This window comes from Orbicella faveolata, unplaced genomic scaffold, assembly GCF_042242905.1.
Source record: "Orbicella faveolata isolate gen_17 unplaced genomic scaffold, um_ofav_v1 contig_25, whole genome shotgun sequence".
NCBI lineage: Eukaryota > Metazoa > Cnidaria > Anthozoa > Scleractinia > Merulinidae > Orbicella > Orbicella faveolata.
The window spans coordinates 18242501-18257563 of NW_028301553.1; the positions used below are offsets into that span (position 1 = coordinate 18242501).

Sequence of the window (15063 nt, forward strand, 5' to 3'; positions counted from 1 at the left end):
AGACTAGAGAAAATTGAAGGCCACATTTGTCCTGGGTCATAAAACATTCAGAGAAACTGGCCTAACTGGCCACTAAGCAGTACTAGACATATTTTTAGCCCTGTTTTAACCCATTCATTAAGTTCAGTTAAACCAGCCATAACCTGAGCTGAACTACATGTACTTGTCTGTTCTGAGAGCTCAGGTATTTAACATATGGTCGGTATATATTATACCCAAGTTGCAGTTTGGTTTAAGCTTTTGGGGGTGGATAAATCTTTGTTATGTCAGCGTTTGCATTTTGCCGCATCTTTGCATAGGGATTGCACCATGCTATGTACTAAGGGGTTGACTTAAACCTTTTAAAGTGTTTTTTTGAACTAAGTAACATAATATGTGTTCAAGAAAATAACCATTTACCCACCATGGAAGAATTTTTTATTTGAACCCCCATCCCTCTGGAATTTCCAGTTCAGCTTCAGTTTCACCCTCACCCCCTCAGAATTTCTAATGACCCTCAAAGGGGGAAGGGACATGGTTATTTGCTGAAACTGTGCAATCCATAGAATTTTTAGCTCCTTCTGTGCAATACTGATGGAAAGAGTGTGGAAGGTGAATTTGAAGTGTGGAAGGTGATGAGTGATGTTGGGAAAATTTAATTTTAATAATTAATTGTGTTGTATTGTTTTTTTATCCAGGAGGTTCCAGTGGAAGTGCAATGGCAGCCGCAGTGCAGGCAGCACAGAAGCTGGGCGAGGGACAGAGGTGTATTGTCCTTCTCCCAGACTCGGTTCGGAACTACATGTAAGTAATGAAGAAATGTTTTGTTCAGTTTTCAACCATTACTGATGTTGATCAGTGGTAGAAAACTACCATATTAGTCCAGAAATGTTATGTGTAGTTAATAAGTATTACTGATTCATGATATTTGCAGGACCAAATTCTTGAGTGATGACTGGATGGAAGCTAATGGTTTCCTTGAGAAAGAAAGAAATGATGACCACAACAAATTTTGGTATGCAGTTAGTTAGTACTGTAATGTGGACATCACATAAACTTCATACCACTGCAGATATGTGAAATGGGTTTTTAGACCTAACCATAGCAGGAGGCTAGTGACCATAGTAAAAGTTGCTGCCATTGAGTGCTACTTATATGCAGACATTGAGGCCTTTGGGAACAAATTCAATCTATGATTGCTTTTCTTTTACAACTGAAACTGAGGGGTTTTTTTACCTTTTACCATTCTATATTTGAGTTATTTATTTATTTATTTATTTAATTATTTATTTTGGGGGAGACAGAAGGGTCTGAACTTTCCTCTCCACACAGATTTTACTTCTGCTTTACGCCCCTTCCTCCCATTCTAAAGTAGCTCCCACATCTTAGTGCTGATTCCATAGCAAAATATTGCACACTGTCGCAAAACCTGTTTTCCCTATTTCTCCCAGTTCAGGTATCACCCACATAGCCATAGACTTTTGCCCCCGGGGGGGGGGGGGGGGGGGGGGAGTCTCGTATAAAAAGGATGGGAGTGCTTGTCATACCTTTTAGGGGTTAGAGCAGCACCTCTTAGGGTGTTCAACCTCAAAAGGTCCACAGTGGAAGCTTTGCGGTACCTTTTAGGATATTGAGCCGAAAAAAATATGACAGGAGATAATTTGTTGTTTAGAATTGTTACCTCTTAGGGGTGAAAACATATCAAGCCACACCTACCAAACAGGATCTTGGTACCTCTTAGAGGTTCCTTTCAAAATTTCCGATGAGCACCCCTGTCCTTTTTATACGGAGTCCCCCTCCTGGGTTTCTGCCCCCTAACTCCTAGGTTTCCATATCCTGTCTCCATCTCCACATTCTTTCCACTCTGTGCCCTCACATCATATGTTATCTCTACTGTGTTAGATAACTGTTGGCAGGTGCTCAGGGTCGGCCCACTGGTGAGGTTGCCGTGATTACCTCTCATTGCTTGCATTTTTCTTCCCTAATAACTCCTTGTCACTGCACCTAGCAATAAGCAACCTGCATTTTCCACCTACCCTCTGGCATTCTTGGTTAAATTCACATGATTGTTTTAATGAAAGTTTGGCAGCCCTGAACATGGTTGGAAAAATAATTTGGCCAACTCTCATTCAGTGTTTTAGCTGACTTTGAGCTAGGCATTGCTCAAATTGGCTGTCTTTGGATGCGGCTTGCCCTGACAATTGTTATGTCTTTCCATTAAAGAACATATCGAAGTTAACTACCCTGCAGAGATGCCCAGCACTTACGTTTGGTTAAAATCGTAATTAAATTACTAGTTCATCACAAATTTTTAGTGGTAATCCATTCCACTGTTTGAATGTTAGAACCCTTGGATGAGTGTGGAGCCAAAACTGTTACCTCAGGCCTGAAGGCCTGAAGAAGAACTTGTCTTTTAAAATTGGATAACCTTGGAAAATAGTTTAATTCTGTATTGTGTTTAGGTGGTGGACAAAGAAGGTCTCTTCTCTGAACCTACCAACCCCTCTGACTGTGTTGCCATCCGTCACGTGCCAACAGTCGATTGACATCATGGACAGGTTTGATTTTAATCTTCCCCACATAAACCTTATCTCTGTAAATATAGAAAGTAATAAATAGATTTAGCCAAGCCTAAAAGCGGAGCTCCTGATTGCAATAACTAACCATAAAGGAAAAAGAGAATTATTTTTTCTTGGATCAGAAACTCAAAGAATGATTAATTGTGAGATTGTAGAAATTACGCACGCAATATATCAGGGACTCTCCAAGAGACGATTGTGCAGAGAATGTCAGAAGAAAAGTCAACAATGGGCCAGGGGTTAATTTGCACCAAAATTTTGCCTTTGCGAGTACTCCCTCCTTCTCCCCCTGAGAAATAACCTGACTTGAGCCCGCGATCCAATCGGAAAACCAGTAACTGGTCAGCAGTCAATTTCACAAAAACACGCAACCTCGATGTGCTCTAAACCTAAGACCGCGGATAGCTTGTTGTGACAGCTGTCAATTAACAATAGCGTGGATGCCCAAAATAAAAGATGTAGCTATGGTAATGGTGCCACTCTCCTAGTTTTCAAGGTATTGGCGTACGGAAAGTCACGTGACAACCAACATTTTTCAGATGGATGTGTTACCAAATTTTCTAAGGTATGGGGCTCTGCTCGCACAGTTTCGGTGAACAGGAGCTCCGCTAATACATGAGTAAATGTTTTTTTCAATTTTAATTTGACTTTTCAGCATGGATATGTTCTGAAAGAGTATTGGCCACTATTAAAATGCCTTATTTTAAACATACCTAGAAAAACGTTTTTCGCAATTTTCCGAAGATTCCAAATTATAGCTTATAGAAGAGTTTCTCAAGGTCGTTTAATTTTCCCCTGAATTTTCCCGAAATTTTCGAGAACATCATGGGAAGATATACAGACAATACATTTTCTATACTTTTCATCTCTGAATATTTGCTGTATGAATTGAGTGTGAGCAGTGCTGCAACTCGTTGTAAATCAACTCTTATATTGTCACGAGGAAAATATCAGATGTGATATGAATTTTAAAATCTCTGTGGTTTGATCAGTAAACTTATGGTGCAGTTGTTACACAGTCAAACTGTACAGATTTGCAAGGTTGATTTTTACATTGTAAAAATGATGATTTTCTCTTTTTCCAACTGATACTATATGTAAGGAAGTCATTTCGAGAGTTAAGTAAAAGCGAAACCTTTGTCTTGCTTTCCTTTGCAGGGAAGGTTTTGATCAGCTTCCAGTGGTCAATGAAGCAGGGTGAGTCTTTAGACTTGTCTAAAATCTCCTATGCAGGCGGTAAGGAAGAAATCCCGGGGCTCCCGATGGATTAAAAAAAAACAACCCCTAAAGGGCAATGAAAAGGTACCTGAATCTCGTTTAGTGGGTGTGGCTAATTCGCTTTCATTTCTATTGTAGGTATCAATTCTAAAAAAGGGCATATATAACTGACGCTGACAATTCTTACTAATGAGTAGGACCTTCCCACCCCACCGTTATTTTTACAGGGAGTCCCCCAGGTAAATAATATGCCAATGCAATCTCTGTAAGTCCAAATTAAGTTAACTGGGAGTTGTCAGCGTTTCTCCAATTACACCAGGCTTCAGTTGTTTTCCAAAAAGAGTGAATCTGAACTTTCCTCCTGTTGGGTGCAGTCATATTCTGCAGCAGGGTGAATCTGTTACAAAGCTGTAAGAGAAATTGTCTCTGAATGTTATCTCATGTTACAAGAAAAGAGAAAGAAGTTATTAGTTTTAAAAGAAGCATTTGGGCGCGTCGGCGGGCAAGTGAAACACATAGTACTTGAAGTGAGCCAAATCCTAAAATGTGATTGGCTACCGGAGCCGGCAAGATAGCGCTATCTATTACCCGCTGTTTCCGTTAGAAGATGCTGTTCTGTGTGCCATATAATAAACCATTTAATGTTCGGTCAAGACGGCTGGATACACCTGGTTCAGTCGAGGTCCATTAACACGCAAGACCTTGGCCTATATCCAAACATGCCGATCCAACACTTGGTCAACAACCCATATTTTTGTATTTATTTTCCTTTTTTATGAGGCTTGTTATAGGAATGGTAACCCTGGGAAACATCATGTCCCAGATGTTAACTGGGAGAATTACTCCTGAGAGCCCAATTGCCAACTCTGTTTACAAGAACTTTAAGAAGGTCAGTCAATAACAAGCTTGGAATGGTACTTTATAATCCATCAAATATTTTCGCCCCCGCGCGATTGATTTAAACGCATCAAATGATTGAATATGTCCCTGAGGAATATCCGAGTGATATTGCCCAGTTTTCAAAAGATCTCGCTTGTTGCGAAAAACTTTTGAAGGATCTCTTCGAACAGATAATTTCCGCGCTAATCATAAAAATGACAGTTTCCTCGATTGTGATTGGTTTAAAAAACTCCTGTTTTCCACTAATTAACTTGCCAAGTTGTTATCGGACAGTTTTTTATTGGACAGTTTGTTATCGAACAGTTCAATAAGCCAATCACATTCAAAGTTGTAGTTACGTGCGTGCGTGCGCACGCGCTTGCTTTTGTGTTGCCGGTAGGAGGCGCGGTGGCCTTAGAATGTTTACATCTCCTTTGTAGGTATTTAGATGCAAATTTTCTCTTTTTTTCATAACTTGGCTATTCTTCTTTTCTCGGGAATTGTAATTTTTATGATTAATTGGTAATAAGACTTCGTGTTGTCCAATTCGGTTTGTAATCATTTGTTATCACTCTTATGATAACCGACCGAATTGGACTCCACTCAGTCCTATTACCATTACATATTTTATTGTTTATTTATGTTTGTTATTAAAGCTACCTCGGCCGAATTGTATAAGAGCCTGCAAATGTAGTTACCTCTTCTAAACTTTTTGTTGTTGTAAAAGTTCATTACAAATCGTTATAGTTTTGCCATTGAGTAGCACTCATCTTGTCTGTACTATATCTTGTTTTCCCACGTTTGTTGTTATGTTAAATGATTGTTGGGTTGGTGATTGTGAGCTCTAGAATAGAACCTTATTTGGTAACATCAACATGGAGATAATGTTTTATTAATAGTTGACGTTAAAACAACTCTTTTCAGATCCCGGTGAATGCGCAACAAGAAATAATGTAGTTTTAAATTTCTGAATTATTTGGTTCATGTTTGTATTTTTGTGTTCTAGGTGACACTAGACTCCAGTCTCGGGCGGCTTTCTCGTATTCTTGATCATGATCATTATGCTGTTGTTGTCCACAGACAGAGACTCTGTAAGTTCATGTGCTAATTTGTTGGTGAAGTAAAAGTAAGCTAAAGATTGTGCATGCCAGGTATGCATGAAACCACTACCACTTAGCTATCACATCCTAGGTTAGTGTGAGGGGATGCAGAATACGACGACGCCTTGCTTGAAGATCATTAAAGCCGAAATTTAGCAATTCGCAAACCATATTCCTTGGTCGCTGAGTTGAGAAAGTCACATGCATCCAAGGAAATTTACTAGGAATGTTTTGGATAGGTGTAAAATCTTTGTGTTGAGCTGAATATCCTTCTATTCTATAATTGTGTTCATTTAGTAAGCCGTGTAACTGATTTTTCAGATACCGACAAAGGAAAGTTGGATGAGAAAGAAATGATATTTGGGATTGTGACGCGTATTGATCTGTTGAACTTCATTACTATGAATCAAAACGAGCGAACAGTGCAAAACGGAGACGACTTACATTAACAAGAAGGACGAATCTGCAGAGTGAAAAGATGTTTACGTTTACGGTGATACTGGCGCAGAAATTTTGCTGATATGCTATTGTTCTCACTGTGTTCAGTGGCTCTAATAACAGTCGACAGGTCGTCACATGGGTTCCTTAGCTTTCCTTGCACTCGTATACCTTAAAGCTGTAAAAGTTTGGATTCTTCTACCTTAACGCCTTTCGTCCACAATATACTGTATGTCAAGGTATATTTTCGTAACGTTCTCTAAAGTCGATTAACTCTTGTGTGTGTAATACAGCGTAAACTTGTATATTTCAGTCTCGTTGAACCCAGAGGCTGCGGTCTTTTTGGTTAACACCAAGAATTGGGACGTTCGGTCACGTGCCTTTGACCGAAAACGCGCGGCCTCCGGGACGAAATTATATACATTTGTGAACGCTGACGTCTGTTACCCAGAGATAACCAGGCATTCTTGTTTGTTAGTTATTTGCGCGTTTGTATCTCCGTTTATTGCGATCGTGTGGACAGGTGTACGCACGACTGGTGTGCACGAAAAATTTGGTATGATTTTACAGACCTTAAACGTATACTCTAACGTTAGTGTGAACATAGCAGACATTTTTTCGTGATACGATTTGTAATGAATATATTTTTGTATTTGGCACCAGTAGTAAGTAAGTAAGTAAGTAAGTAAGTAAGTAAGTAAGTAAGTAAGTAAGTAAGTAAGTAAGTAAGTAAGTAAGTAAGTAAGTAAGTAAGTAAGTAAGTAAGTAAGTAAGTAAGTAAGTAAGTAAGTAAGTAAGTAAGTAAGTAAGTAAGTAAAGGACAACTCACCTAGCTCAAAAATAGTTTACAACTGCTTCAGTAACTGAGAGTGAAAGGCTTTGACAACTAGGTTGACAAAACTGAAAAGAAAATCACTGAGCACATAGTTGAATTTGTTTAAGATGGATCCGTCTATATATTCGATGACGTCATAAACTAGAAAAACATATTTATACCTCTAGGTCTGTAACATCAAATGGCAGGCTCAGATTCATTAACTGTCGCTGCAGAAATGTAATATGCTACTAAAATGGCATGCTCGCTTCTTCTTAGTACATTACCTGCAAAAAATTTCGGACGATTTTAATTTCGGACAAAAAAAGTTCAGTACAGTATAAAAGTTTCAATGAGCGCTAAAGTTCTTAGTTTACTTTATGGAGCGAACTCTAGTCGAGACACGGCTTGATAGCAGATGTGTTATTTTCTGGTCGGTGAAAACTTTCAGGGTGCAGTAAACTATCATTTTCATAGCTGATGTTTCAGTCTAATTCGTGTTTTTACTTAAGCTGTTTCAACAAAGCGTCCGAATTTTTTGTCTGAAATTTGTCCGAAATGAGATTAAAAGTATCCAAAAATTAAACGTCCGAAATGAAAAGTTGGAAATTTTTTTAAGTAATGTACTAGACAACGTGGCAGTTTTCCGTATTGATAAATAATGTCCAGGAATATTATACTTTGCAGGGCTACTTCGAAAACGTCTAGTTTGACTAATAGTTCGACTACATACACTGACATAGTATGCATTGGTTTGAAAGTTATTTATTGTACTATCTCTATGTACTGTGCAGGAGTTCCCATGGAACATTTCTGGTTACTTGTTACAGTTGTGGAATTTGAAATCAATTTAGGCATGTCACTCAGTTTCACTGATAGCATGGATGAAAGCAGAAAGCTTTACTTAAAACATCGTCAACGAAAAGTTGCAATTATTAAAAGAATGTTCGCTGTTATTTCGTATATTTATACTAATGAATGTAAAAGTATCTCAATGTAATCAGGGTCTGCCTCAGGTTATAATAGACCTTGAAGTTGAAATGAAGTTGAAATTTGCCGATTTTAACTTAGTTGCTCCCTCCAAGTCACGTGCCCAATTTGCATTATAATGTAGAAGAAACATGATTGACGGCTATGATCTTCTTCTTTAAGTTTCCTATTAACCTACAACAGAGGCCTTGTATCCACGACCCATGTTTTTTTTTGTCAACGCAAATAAAAAGTTTAACCACTCACTCAAGTGTCAGCCTCTCAAGTGCAGGTTTTCCTTATGAAATTCGTCTCCACGGAAGCCAAAAATTCAACATTGTTGCCGCCATTTTGAACAGTATTCAGCAGCCAGGCTGTGTTTTCGTTACGCCATTCCATCCAAGAAATTTAGTCCATATAGCTTCCGACAAGCCTCTTAACTACCACCCTAGGTTATGGCTGCTCTTGTGCCCTGATATACATACATACATACATACATTTTATTTGTTATCAACTAAAATTACAATTGTAACATGCCCGCGGATAGCTGAGCTAATCTAGGCGGGTCATGTTTGGACGAGTTATTAATATACAACTAGGTACAACTAAATACAACTGAAGGAAACAAGAGAACTAAAGAGACTAGAATTGACAACGATGACTAAAGACAACTAATAAACTAACGATATTACAAATAATAATTAACAACAGTTACGACGAGAGACTACAGATACACTAAAGCGAAATTATTGAGTATTAATGAATACATACTAGGAGGAAAATAAATTCAGCTTTACTTTTTGAACGATTTCTGTAAGATCAATATAACAGTCTTCTGAAGCTAGAATTTCAAAAAGTATTTGTTTTATTTTCCTCTTAGAGGCATTTTTTGGAAGCTTTCTTAAATATATAGGCATTTCATTCCAAATTTTTGTTCCGATTCTAGAAAATGAATTCACTTGAATTGAGAGTCTAGAACTTTGTGTGTAAAAATTATTTGAGACAGAGGATCGAGTATTGTAAGAATGAATATCAGAAATGTCTTGAAAGAGATCTTGAATGTTTCCAGGAGCATTTCTGTGTCTTATTTCAAACATAAGGTTAGCTAAAAGGTCATAATACAAAAATTTTAACGGTAAAACACTGGCATCAATAAATAAAGGAATCGTATGTTGATTTCGCTCAGAAAAATAAATAAAGCGAAGAGCTCGCTTTTGGAGCTTGAGAAGCTTTTCAAGGTGTGATTTATATGCTTGGCCCCAGGCCACCAAACCATAAGTTAAATAAGGAGTAACTAAGGATCTATAAATAGTTAAAAAAGTTTGTCTTGGCAGAAAGTGCCGTAGTTTACAAATCAATCCTACAGTTCGGCTTATTTTAATGGCTACATGATCAATATGATGTTTCCAAGAAAGATTATTGTCAATTATTACACCTAGATATCTCACAAATTCTTTACATTCTAGAGCCACATTCTTTTGTTGATCATTATCGAATATCATAATTTTGGGATGATAAGTAAGTTTTCTCTGAGCTGGTCTAAAGATAACAAAATTTGTTTTTTTTAATATTTAAGGTTAATTTATTAGCCGTTAACCAATCGAGAAACTTGCAGAGTTCTTGATTTACAGTCGACTCAAGGGACTTAAGATTTTTGTCAGCATATACGGCATTCGTGTCGTCAGCAAATAAAAAAAATTTAAGTTTGTCAGAGGATTCTTGGATATCGTTGACATAAATTAGGAAAAGTAAAGGGTCTAGGACTGAGGCTTGCGGTACACCACAAGTGGTATTTTGCCTTTTAGATATATATTTCGAGCCAAACCTGCTCTAAAGCCCGAAAATGATAGCAGTGAAGATAGTTAAGTGGATCATCGCTTGGAAAAAATACACTTTGCTGATCTTGTGAAGGAAGCAAAGTCAGTTGCATTTCTTTTTGTTTCCCGCCAGTTTTGAGTTGGATGGAATGACGTCACATAAACTGCCAAGTACAGATTCAAAATGGTGGCGTCCAAAGTCTAATTTTAGACTTCTTTCGCGACGAATTTCTTCAGACTAGCAGGCACTTTAGAGGCTGAAACTTCGGTTAGTGGAAAACCCAATATATGTTTACTTGCTATAGGTGGAGACAAAAAGGTAAACTTTTTGGAGTGACGTCCTTTAAGCTGTGACAACGGCGACGCTAAGGGCAACGCCAAGAAAAAAAATGTAACTTTGCAATTGTCTCGATTTATTCTAGTTGTCAATTGGTTTAGAAACGAGCTACAACTGAATATGTAAAGAGCCTGTTCAAATCCAAACCGAAATACAAAACATTAGCCATTGCGGTACACATTCTTCCAAGTACAAAGAATTTGATTCTTTGAAGTTTTGTTTGCAGAGTGCGTCAGGAAATGTATCACGTTTGATGTCGCCCATGCGAAGTCATTGTCAGCTCATTAAGCTTTTTGTTTGGCGCCATTCTGGGAGACTTCCATGTAAGGGTCACTAAGGTGCATGTCGTAAATTTTTAAAAGAACCCGTAAACGGTATTAAGATGTCGTTTTGTGAGCGTGGCCCCAATTCAATTTCACCCCTAAGAGGTAAAGAGGTACCAATTCTAAAACATCACAGTAACTGCTACTATGACAATATGGTTAAAATAGTGATAGAGACAATTCATCAAATACCTTCTACCTGCACACTAGGGATCATTTTGCAGCTACATGACCCCAGAACATGTAACAGTTTTAAAATCATATTCCATACATATAACGCAGCATAAAGAGGGAACCTATAGCGGGGACATGATGCACCGACCAAATCACAACATGTACACGCAGAACAAACTGCGCCATAAGCATGGCCCTGGGACATCTATCCATTTTACTCACACACTACGGGGCATTTTACAGGAATGTGTAGAGTGGACATGCAGGATAGACTGCAAAACAGTCGTTTTCGGACGTTTCGGAAGGCGCAAAGCGCCGCAAGCGCGATCCTTGCGTGTGAAGCGCGCGAACCTCATACGCCCGTAGGACGCCCCTAGGACGCCCGTAGGGCGTGTGAGGCGTCTCTCCCCATTCTCCCTCGCCGTTTTTACACTTGCTCCAGACCCTTCGTTCGAATATTGACCGTCGCTCGCGTTCGCAAAAAAATACGACTGTTTTGCAGTCTACATGCAGGAGGTACAAAATCACAACTAACACAGACCATTAAGGTTACAATATACCTTCAGGGGTGTCTCGCGTGCAAGCCCTGTAGCGCGTGCAGTTTCAACTGTAGATACCTAAACCCCTATTAGTCCGGTCTGTTAGGTCGGAAAATTACGAAAATCGTGACAAGACGCGTAAAAGCACCAAATTTGGCACAAATGTAGTTCAGGGTATAACTAATCATTTTAGAAGGGGTGCCACAAAAAATACCCCAGGAGAGGTGGGGAGGGGATATTTTTGTAAATGAGTCTCAGTTGTGGTGTGTCGAAAACCACGTGCCATTATTAGCTATGAAAGAATTCATTTTGTTGACTACAGTGTGGTTGAAGTGTTGGTATAGGTAAAATAAAGACAAAAAATGAAAATTGAATAAAGCTGTTCTCAAATGTAAAAATTTAATGCCTTTTTGTGTAAAAAAGACAAAAAAAAGACGACATATATGCGTAGTTATTATAAAGCTTAATTCGATATGAATTTCACCTCATTTGTTACATTAATATTTTAGCGAGAAGACATTCACTAAATTCCTTTTATTTAAATTATTTGTAACTTAATGAAAAATATGTACGGCTCTTCTTTGAACAATGAATGGTAATGAAAAGCCAGCGGTGTTTCCATACAACATCCGCTTTACCTCCCGGTGACCGGGTTGACAGCGGAGTGGTTGAGAGTGAAGTTTCTCCTTGTTTTACACGAAATTTCACTATATGTAAACTGTTAGTATCACCTCATATTGTATACTTCATGCTTCAATGAGGTAAAACTCATTTCGCTATGATGTGAAACAAGGTCAACTTGTAGAGTTCGGCAATTTTTATTTTTATCCGTATATGTGAGCCGGTGTTCAATAAACGTTACTCTGAATAAGCGTTATAACTTGGGATAAATGAAAAACTATGAGAAATCACCAGATGTTATAAAAAATGGTTCAAGAAGGAAATTTTGTAAGGTAATTCCCCCGAAATAAAACTGTCAACAGATTTTTGTCCAAACTTTGTCTACTGAATATTTATCATATGAGAACTTTAATTATAGAATAAAAACGGGGGGGGGGGGGGCAGGTGCCCATGCTCGTTAAGGAGAAGTGAGGCATTGAAAATGTCCCATTTTAGCATTATTCAATGCTTATTACAAGAACGCATTCCAAGTTATTGTAAAATCTTTGAGAGCCCAGACTCATGAAAACACGCCTCAAACTACAGTTAATACTGGTGTCGGACTCAAATAAACTTTTTAAGTTTGATTTTGACAGACAGCTGAATCCTTGTTAAAATATTGGAACCAAATTGCTTGCTACGGCTATCAAACTGCAAATAGAAAAGACTACAGTGCAGCTGCTATTTTCCTTATTTCTTCAATTTTCAGCAATAGAAATCACATCAGTCTTTTCTCACGCAAAGCTAATGATTAGTTGATTAAAACGACTGGAAAAAAAATTGGGGTGCCCGTGTTCGTTAGTGAGCTATAGCCATTTTTCAACTGACAGAACTCAATATCAAGGCAAATCCGCCATGTTTTCAATGTGCGCGTGCACGAGCGCGCGTTTGTGACGCCATAAATTATGCGCAGTAAGGATGCGCAATGCAAATGTGAGGAATAAACGAAAAGTTATGGAAGAACAAATTTCATTTAGGAGATGGATGGTGGCCGGACCAGAAACCGCTCGAGTGTTGCAAGAGTTCGAAAGTCAGTTAAAAGGTGAAACAAATGTTGATGAAAAGAACAAACACTACGGACAAGGACTTTCTACACAGAAAACCTTTCAAAGTCGTGTCAAGAATCTTGTAAGTACAATTTCAGAAATGGGAAACCCTTTTAAGGATGACTGCCCTGAATTACTTGCCCTTGACCCGCTCAATTGCGCAGATGCTTCAGTCGTGGATGCTGTGCATAAAGTCCAGGAAATTGGATTACGCCAGCACAAGAAATTCGTAAAAGACGTCATCGATGAAAGGACTGCGTCGATTCACGATACGATTTCAAAGAATACCTTGCCATTGTTCAAGCGCCAGCAGCCGAAGCAAATCTCCAAAGCGTCCTTGAAGTTGACAGCGGTAACAAGTGACCGTTACCTCATCAGTCGTTTATATATTGCCAGCCAACACCGCGGCGGAGATCTTGAAGAGTTCTTCAAGCATGAAAATCAGTCGTATCCACCTTCTTTGTCAGAGTTTGGCAATCTCCGATTCGGGAAAAGTCTGATTTGATTGCATGCGTCAACAAAGAAAAACCACCAGCATCTTATGACGTCAAAGTTTTTGATGGAGCAGCTATTGTGCATGCGCTTCCAGTTTCATCCGTCGCAACGTTTTCTGAATATGCAGATTCCAAGTTCTTACCTTTCCTGGAAAACCACTTGAAGAGTACCAAACGAATCCACATTGTTTGGGATGAATACCGAGTGGAGAGTCTGAAAGAGGCTGCCCGTGAGAAGAGAGGGAAAGGCGTGAGACGAAAGGTGGCTGCGCATGTCAAGTTACCTCAGAACTGGCAGGCGTTTCTCCAAGATTCCTATAACAAGAAGGAACTGTTGGACTTGTTAACCAAGCAAGTTGAAACAGCTTCCTTTCCAGCTGACAAAGCTGTCTACATAACTTCGGGTAAGATGCTAACCAATTTTTGAGTAGGTCTTTTATATAGACACCGTTCAAACTTTTTATGTCCATCAAGCCTTGAAGAACGGTAATACTGACTGTACCATCTTTAATTTTAGGTGAAAACGTCATCTCAAGTTGCCCCAGGAACCAAATGCGTAGCTGCAACCATGAAGAAGCAGACACGCGGGTTCCCGTACACCTTAAAGATGCTTTGGATAGAAGGGGGGGGGGGGGGGGGAGAAGTATCTTAGTTCGCACAGTTGACACAGATGTTATTGTTATTCTAATTGCGCAGTTCCACACGTTGTCTTCAACTTGGCCTGGATTGAGCTTTTGGGTCGCTTTTGGGATGGGAAAGAATTTCCAGCTGCTTTCCGTTGACATCATTTGTGGGTATTTGGGCGAGCAGAAATTCTGTGCGCTTCCATTTTTTCACGCGCTTATTGGTTGTGACATCACGTCAGCATTCCTGAGGAAAGGAAAGAAATCTGCGTGGTAGGCCTAGAAGGCCCTGAAGCCACAGAGGCTTTCCTTTTCGTGAATGATAGCCCCTTTCTTCCACTTGAGATCAACACTCCTGTGTTTGATGTCCTGCAGCGTTTTGTGGTAATTCTTTATGACAGGACCAGCCTTGCTACTGATGTAGCACTGCTCGACGAGAACTCTTCACAAAAAAGAATCGAGCGCTAGAAAACATTCCCCCAACAGAGGTAAGAACCTATCATACACAAAATTCGTTGGTTTTTGTTTTTGCTAAATTTGTATATGATAGGTTAACACGTGTTAGGACAACGCGAAAAGAATTAACCAGTTTAGCGAAAAGACGAGAAACATTTCAACTAACCCAACCTTTTCTGGTATTGAATCCACTTATCAGTTTCTTTTAGCTAACCAAAGCCTACCATAAAGCTATGCTGGACTTCAACCTCTAGTTATTCTAATTGGGCTATTAGACACAAACACAAAACCGAGCCTGAGTAATGTAGTTTAGTCATTTTACAACGGCATTCGTCAAAACTGGTACGTAATAAACACATTAAATGCTACAGCCTCGCTTTCATGCAAGCGTTTGAGTATTGCGTAATTTCTATGGGCCTTATGCCCCCCCGGAAAGCCAAATCACGTCTAAATTCGTTTTTTATGTCAAAAGGAACATCTGTGCCTAATTTGGTGCTTTTACGCGATTTGCCACGATTTTCGACCTAACAGACCGGACTATATATCAAATTAAAGCTTATAGAGCTGGCTATTAACTATACCAAGAATTTTGAAATAAAATGAATTGTCGAATTTTTC

The 15063-nt window shown here is 39.0% G+C and overlaps 1 protein-coding gene and 2 pseudogenes across 2 annotated transcripts in view; all 3 read left to right on the plus strand.

Moving 5' to 3' along the window:
- Nucleotides 1-7963, plus strand: part of LOC110049636 (cystathionine beta-synthase-like protein) — a 21442-nt gene extending 13479 nt beyond the window's left edge. The window contains exons 11-17 of one of the 2 annotated variants that reach the window (XR_016208860.1): nt 678-783; nt 914-994; nt 2442-2537; nt 3717-3755; nt 4568-4665; nt 5662-5746; nt 6077-6210. Coding sequence is in view for 1 of the 2 variants with exons in the window: in XM_089295003.1 (XP_089151129.1) it covers nt 678-783; nt 914-994; nt 2442-2537; nt 3717-3755; nt 4557-4665; nt 5662-5746; nt 6077-6204 (644 nt within the window). In the remaining variant the exon portion in view is untranslated. Of the gene's footprint in view, nt 1-677; nt 784-913; nt 995-2441; nt 2538-3716; nt 3756-4556; nt 4666-5661; nt 5747-6076 lie in introns of both variants that reach the window. The other variant, XM_089295003.1, reaches the window with a different exon arrangement.
- A 4810-nt stretch (nt 7964-12773) lies between these two features.
- Nucleotides 12774-13839, plus strand: LOC149109234 (uncharacterized; annotated as a pseudogene).
- Nucleotides 13840-13918: 79 nt separating this feature from the next.
- On the plus strand, nt 13919-14554 carry LOC149109235 (uncharacterized; annotated as a pseudogene).
- Nucleotides 14555-15063: the final 509 nt, after the last annotated feature.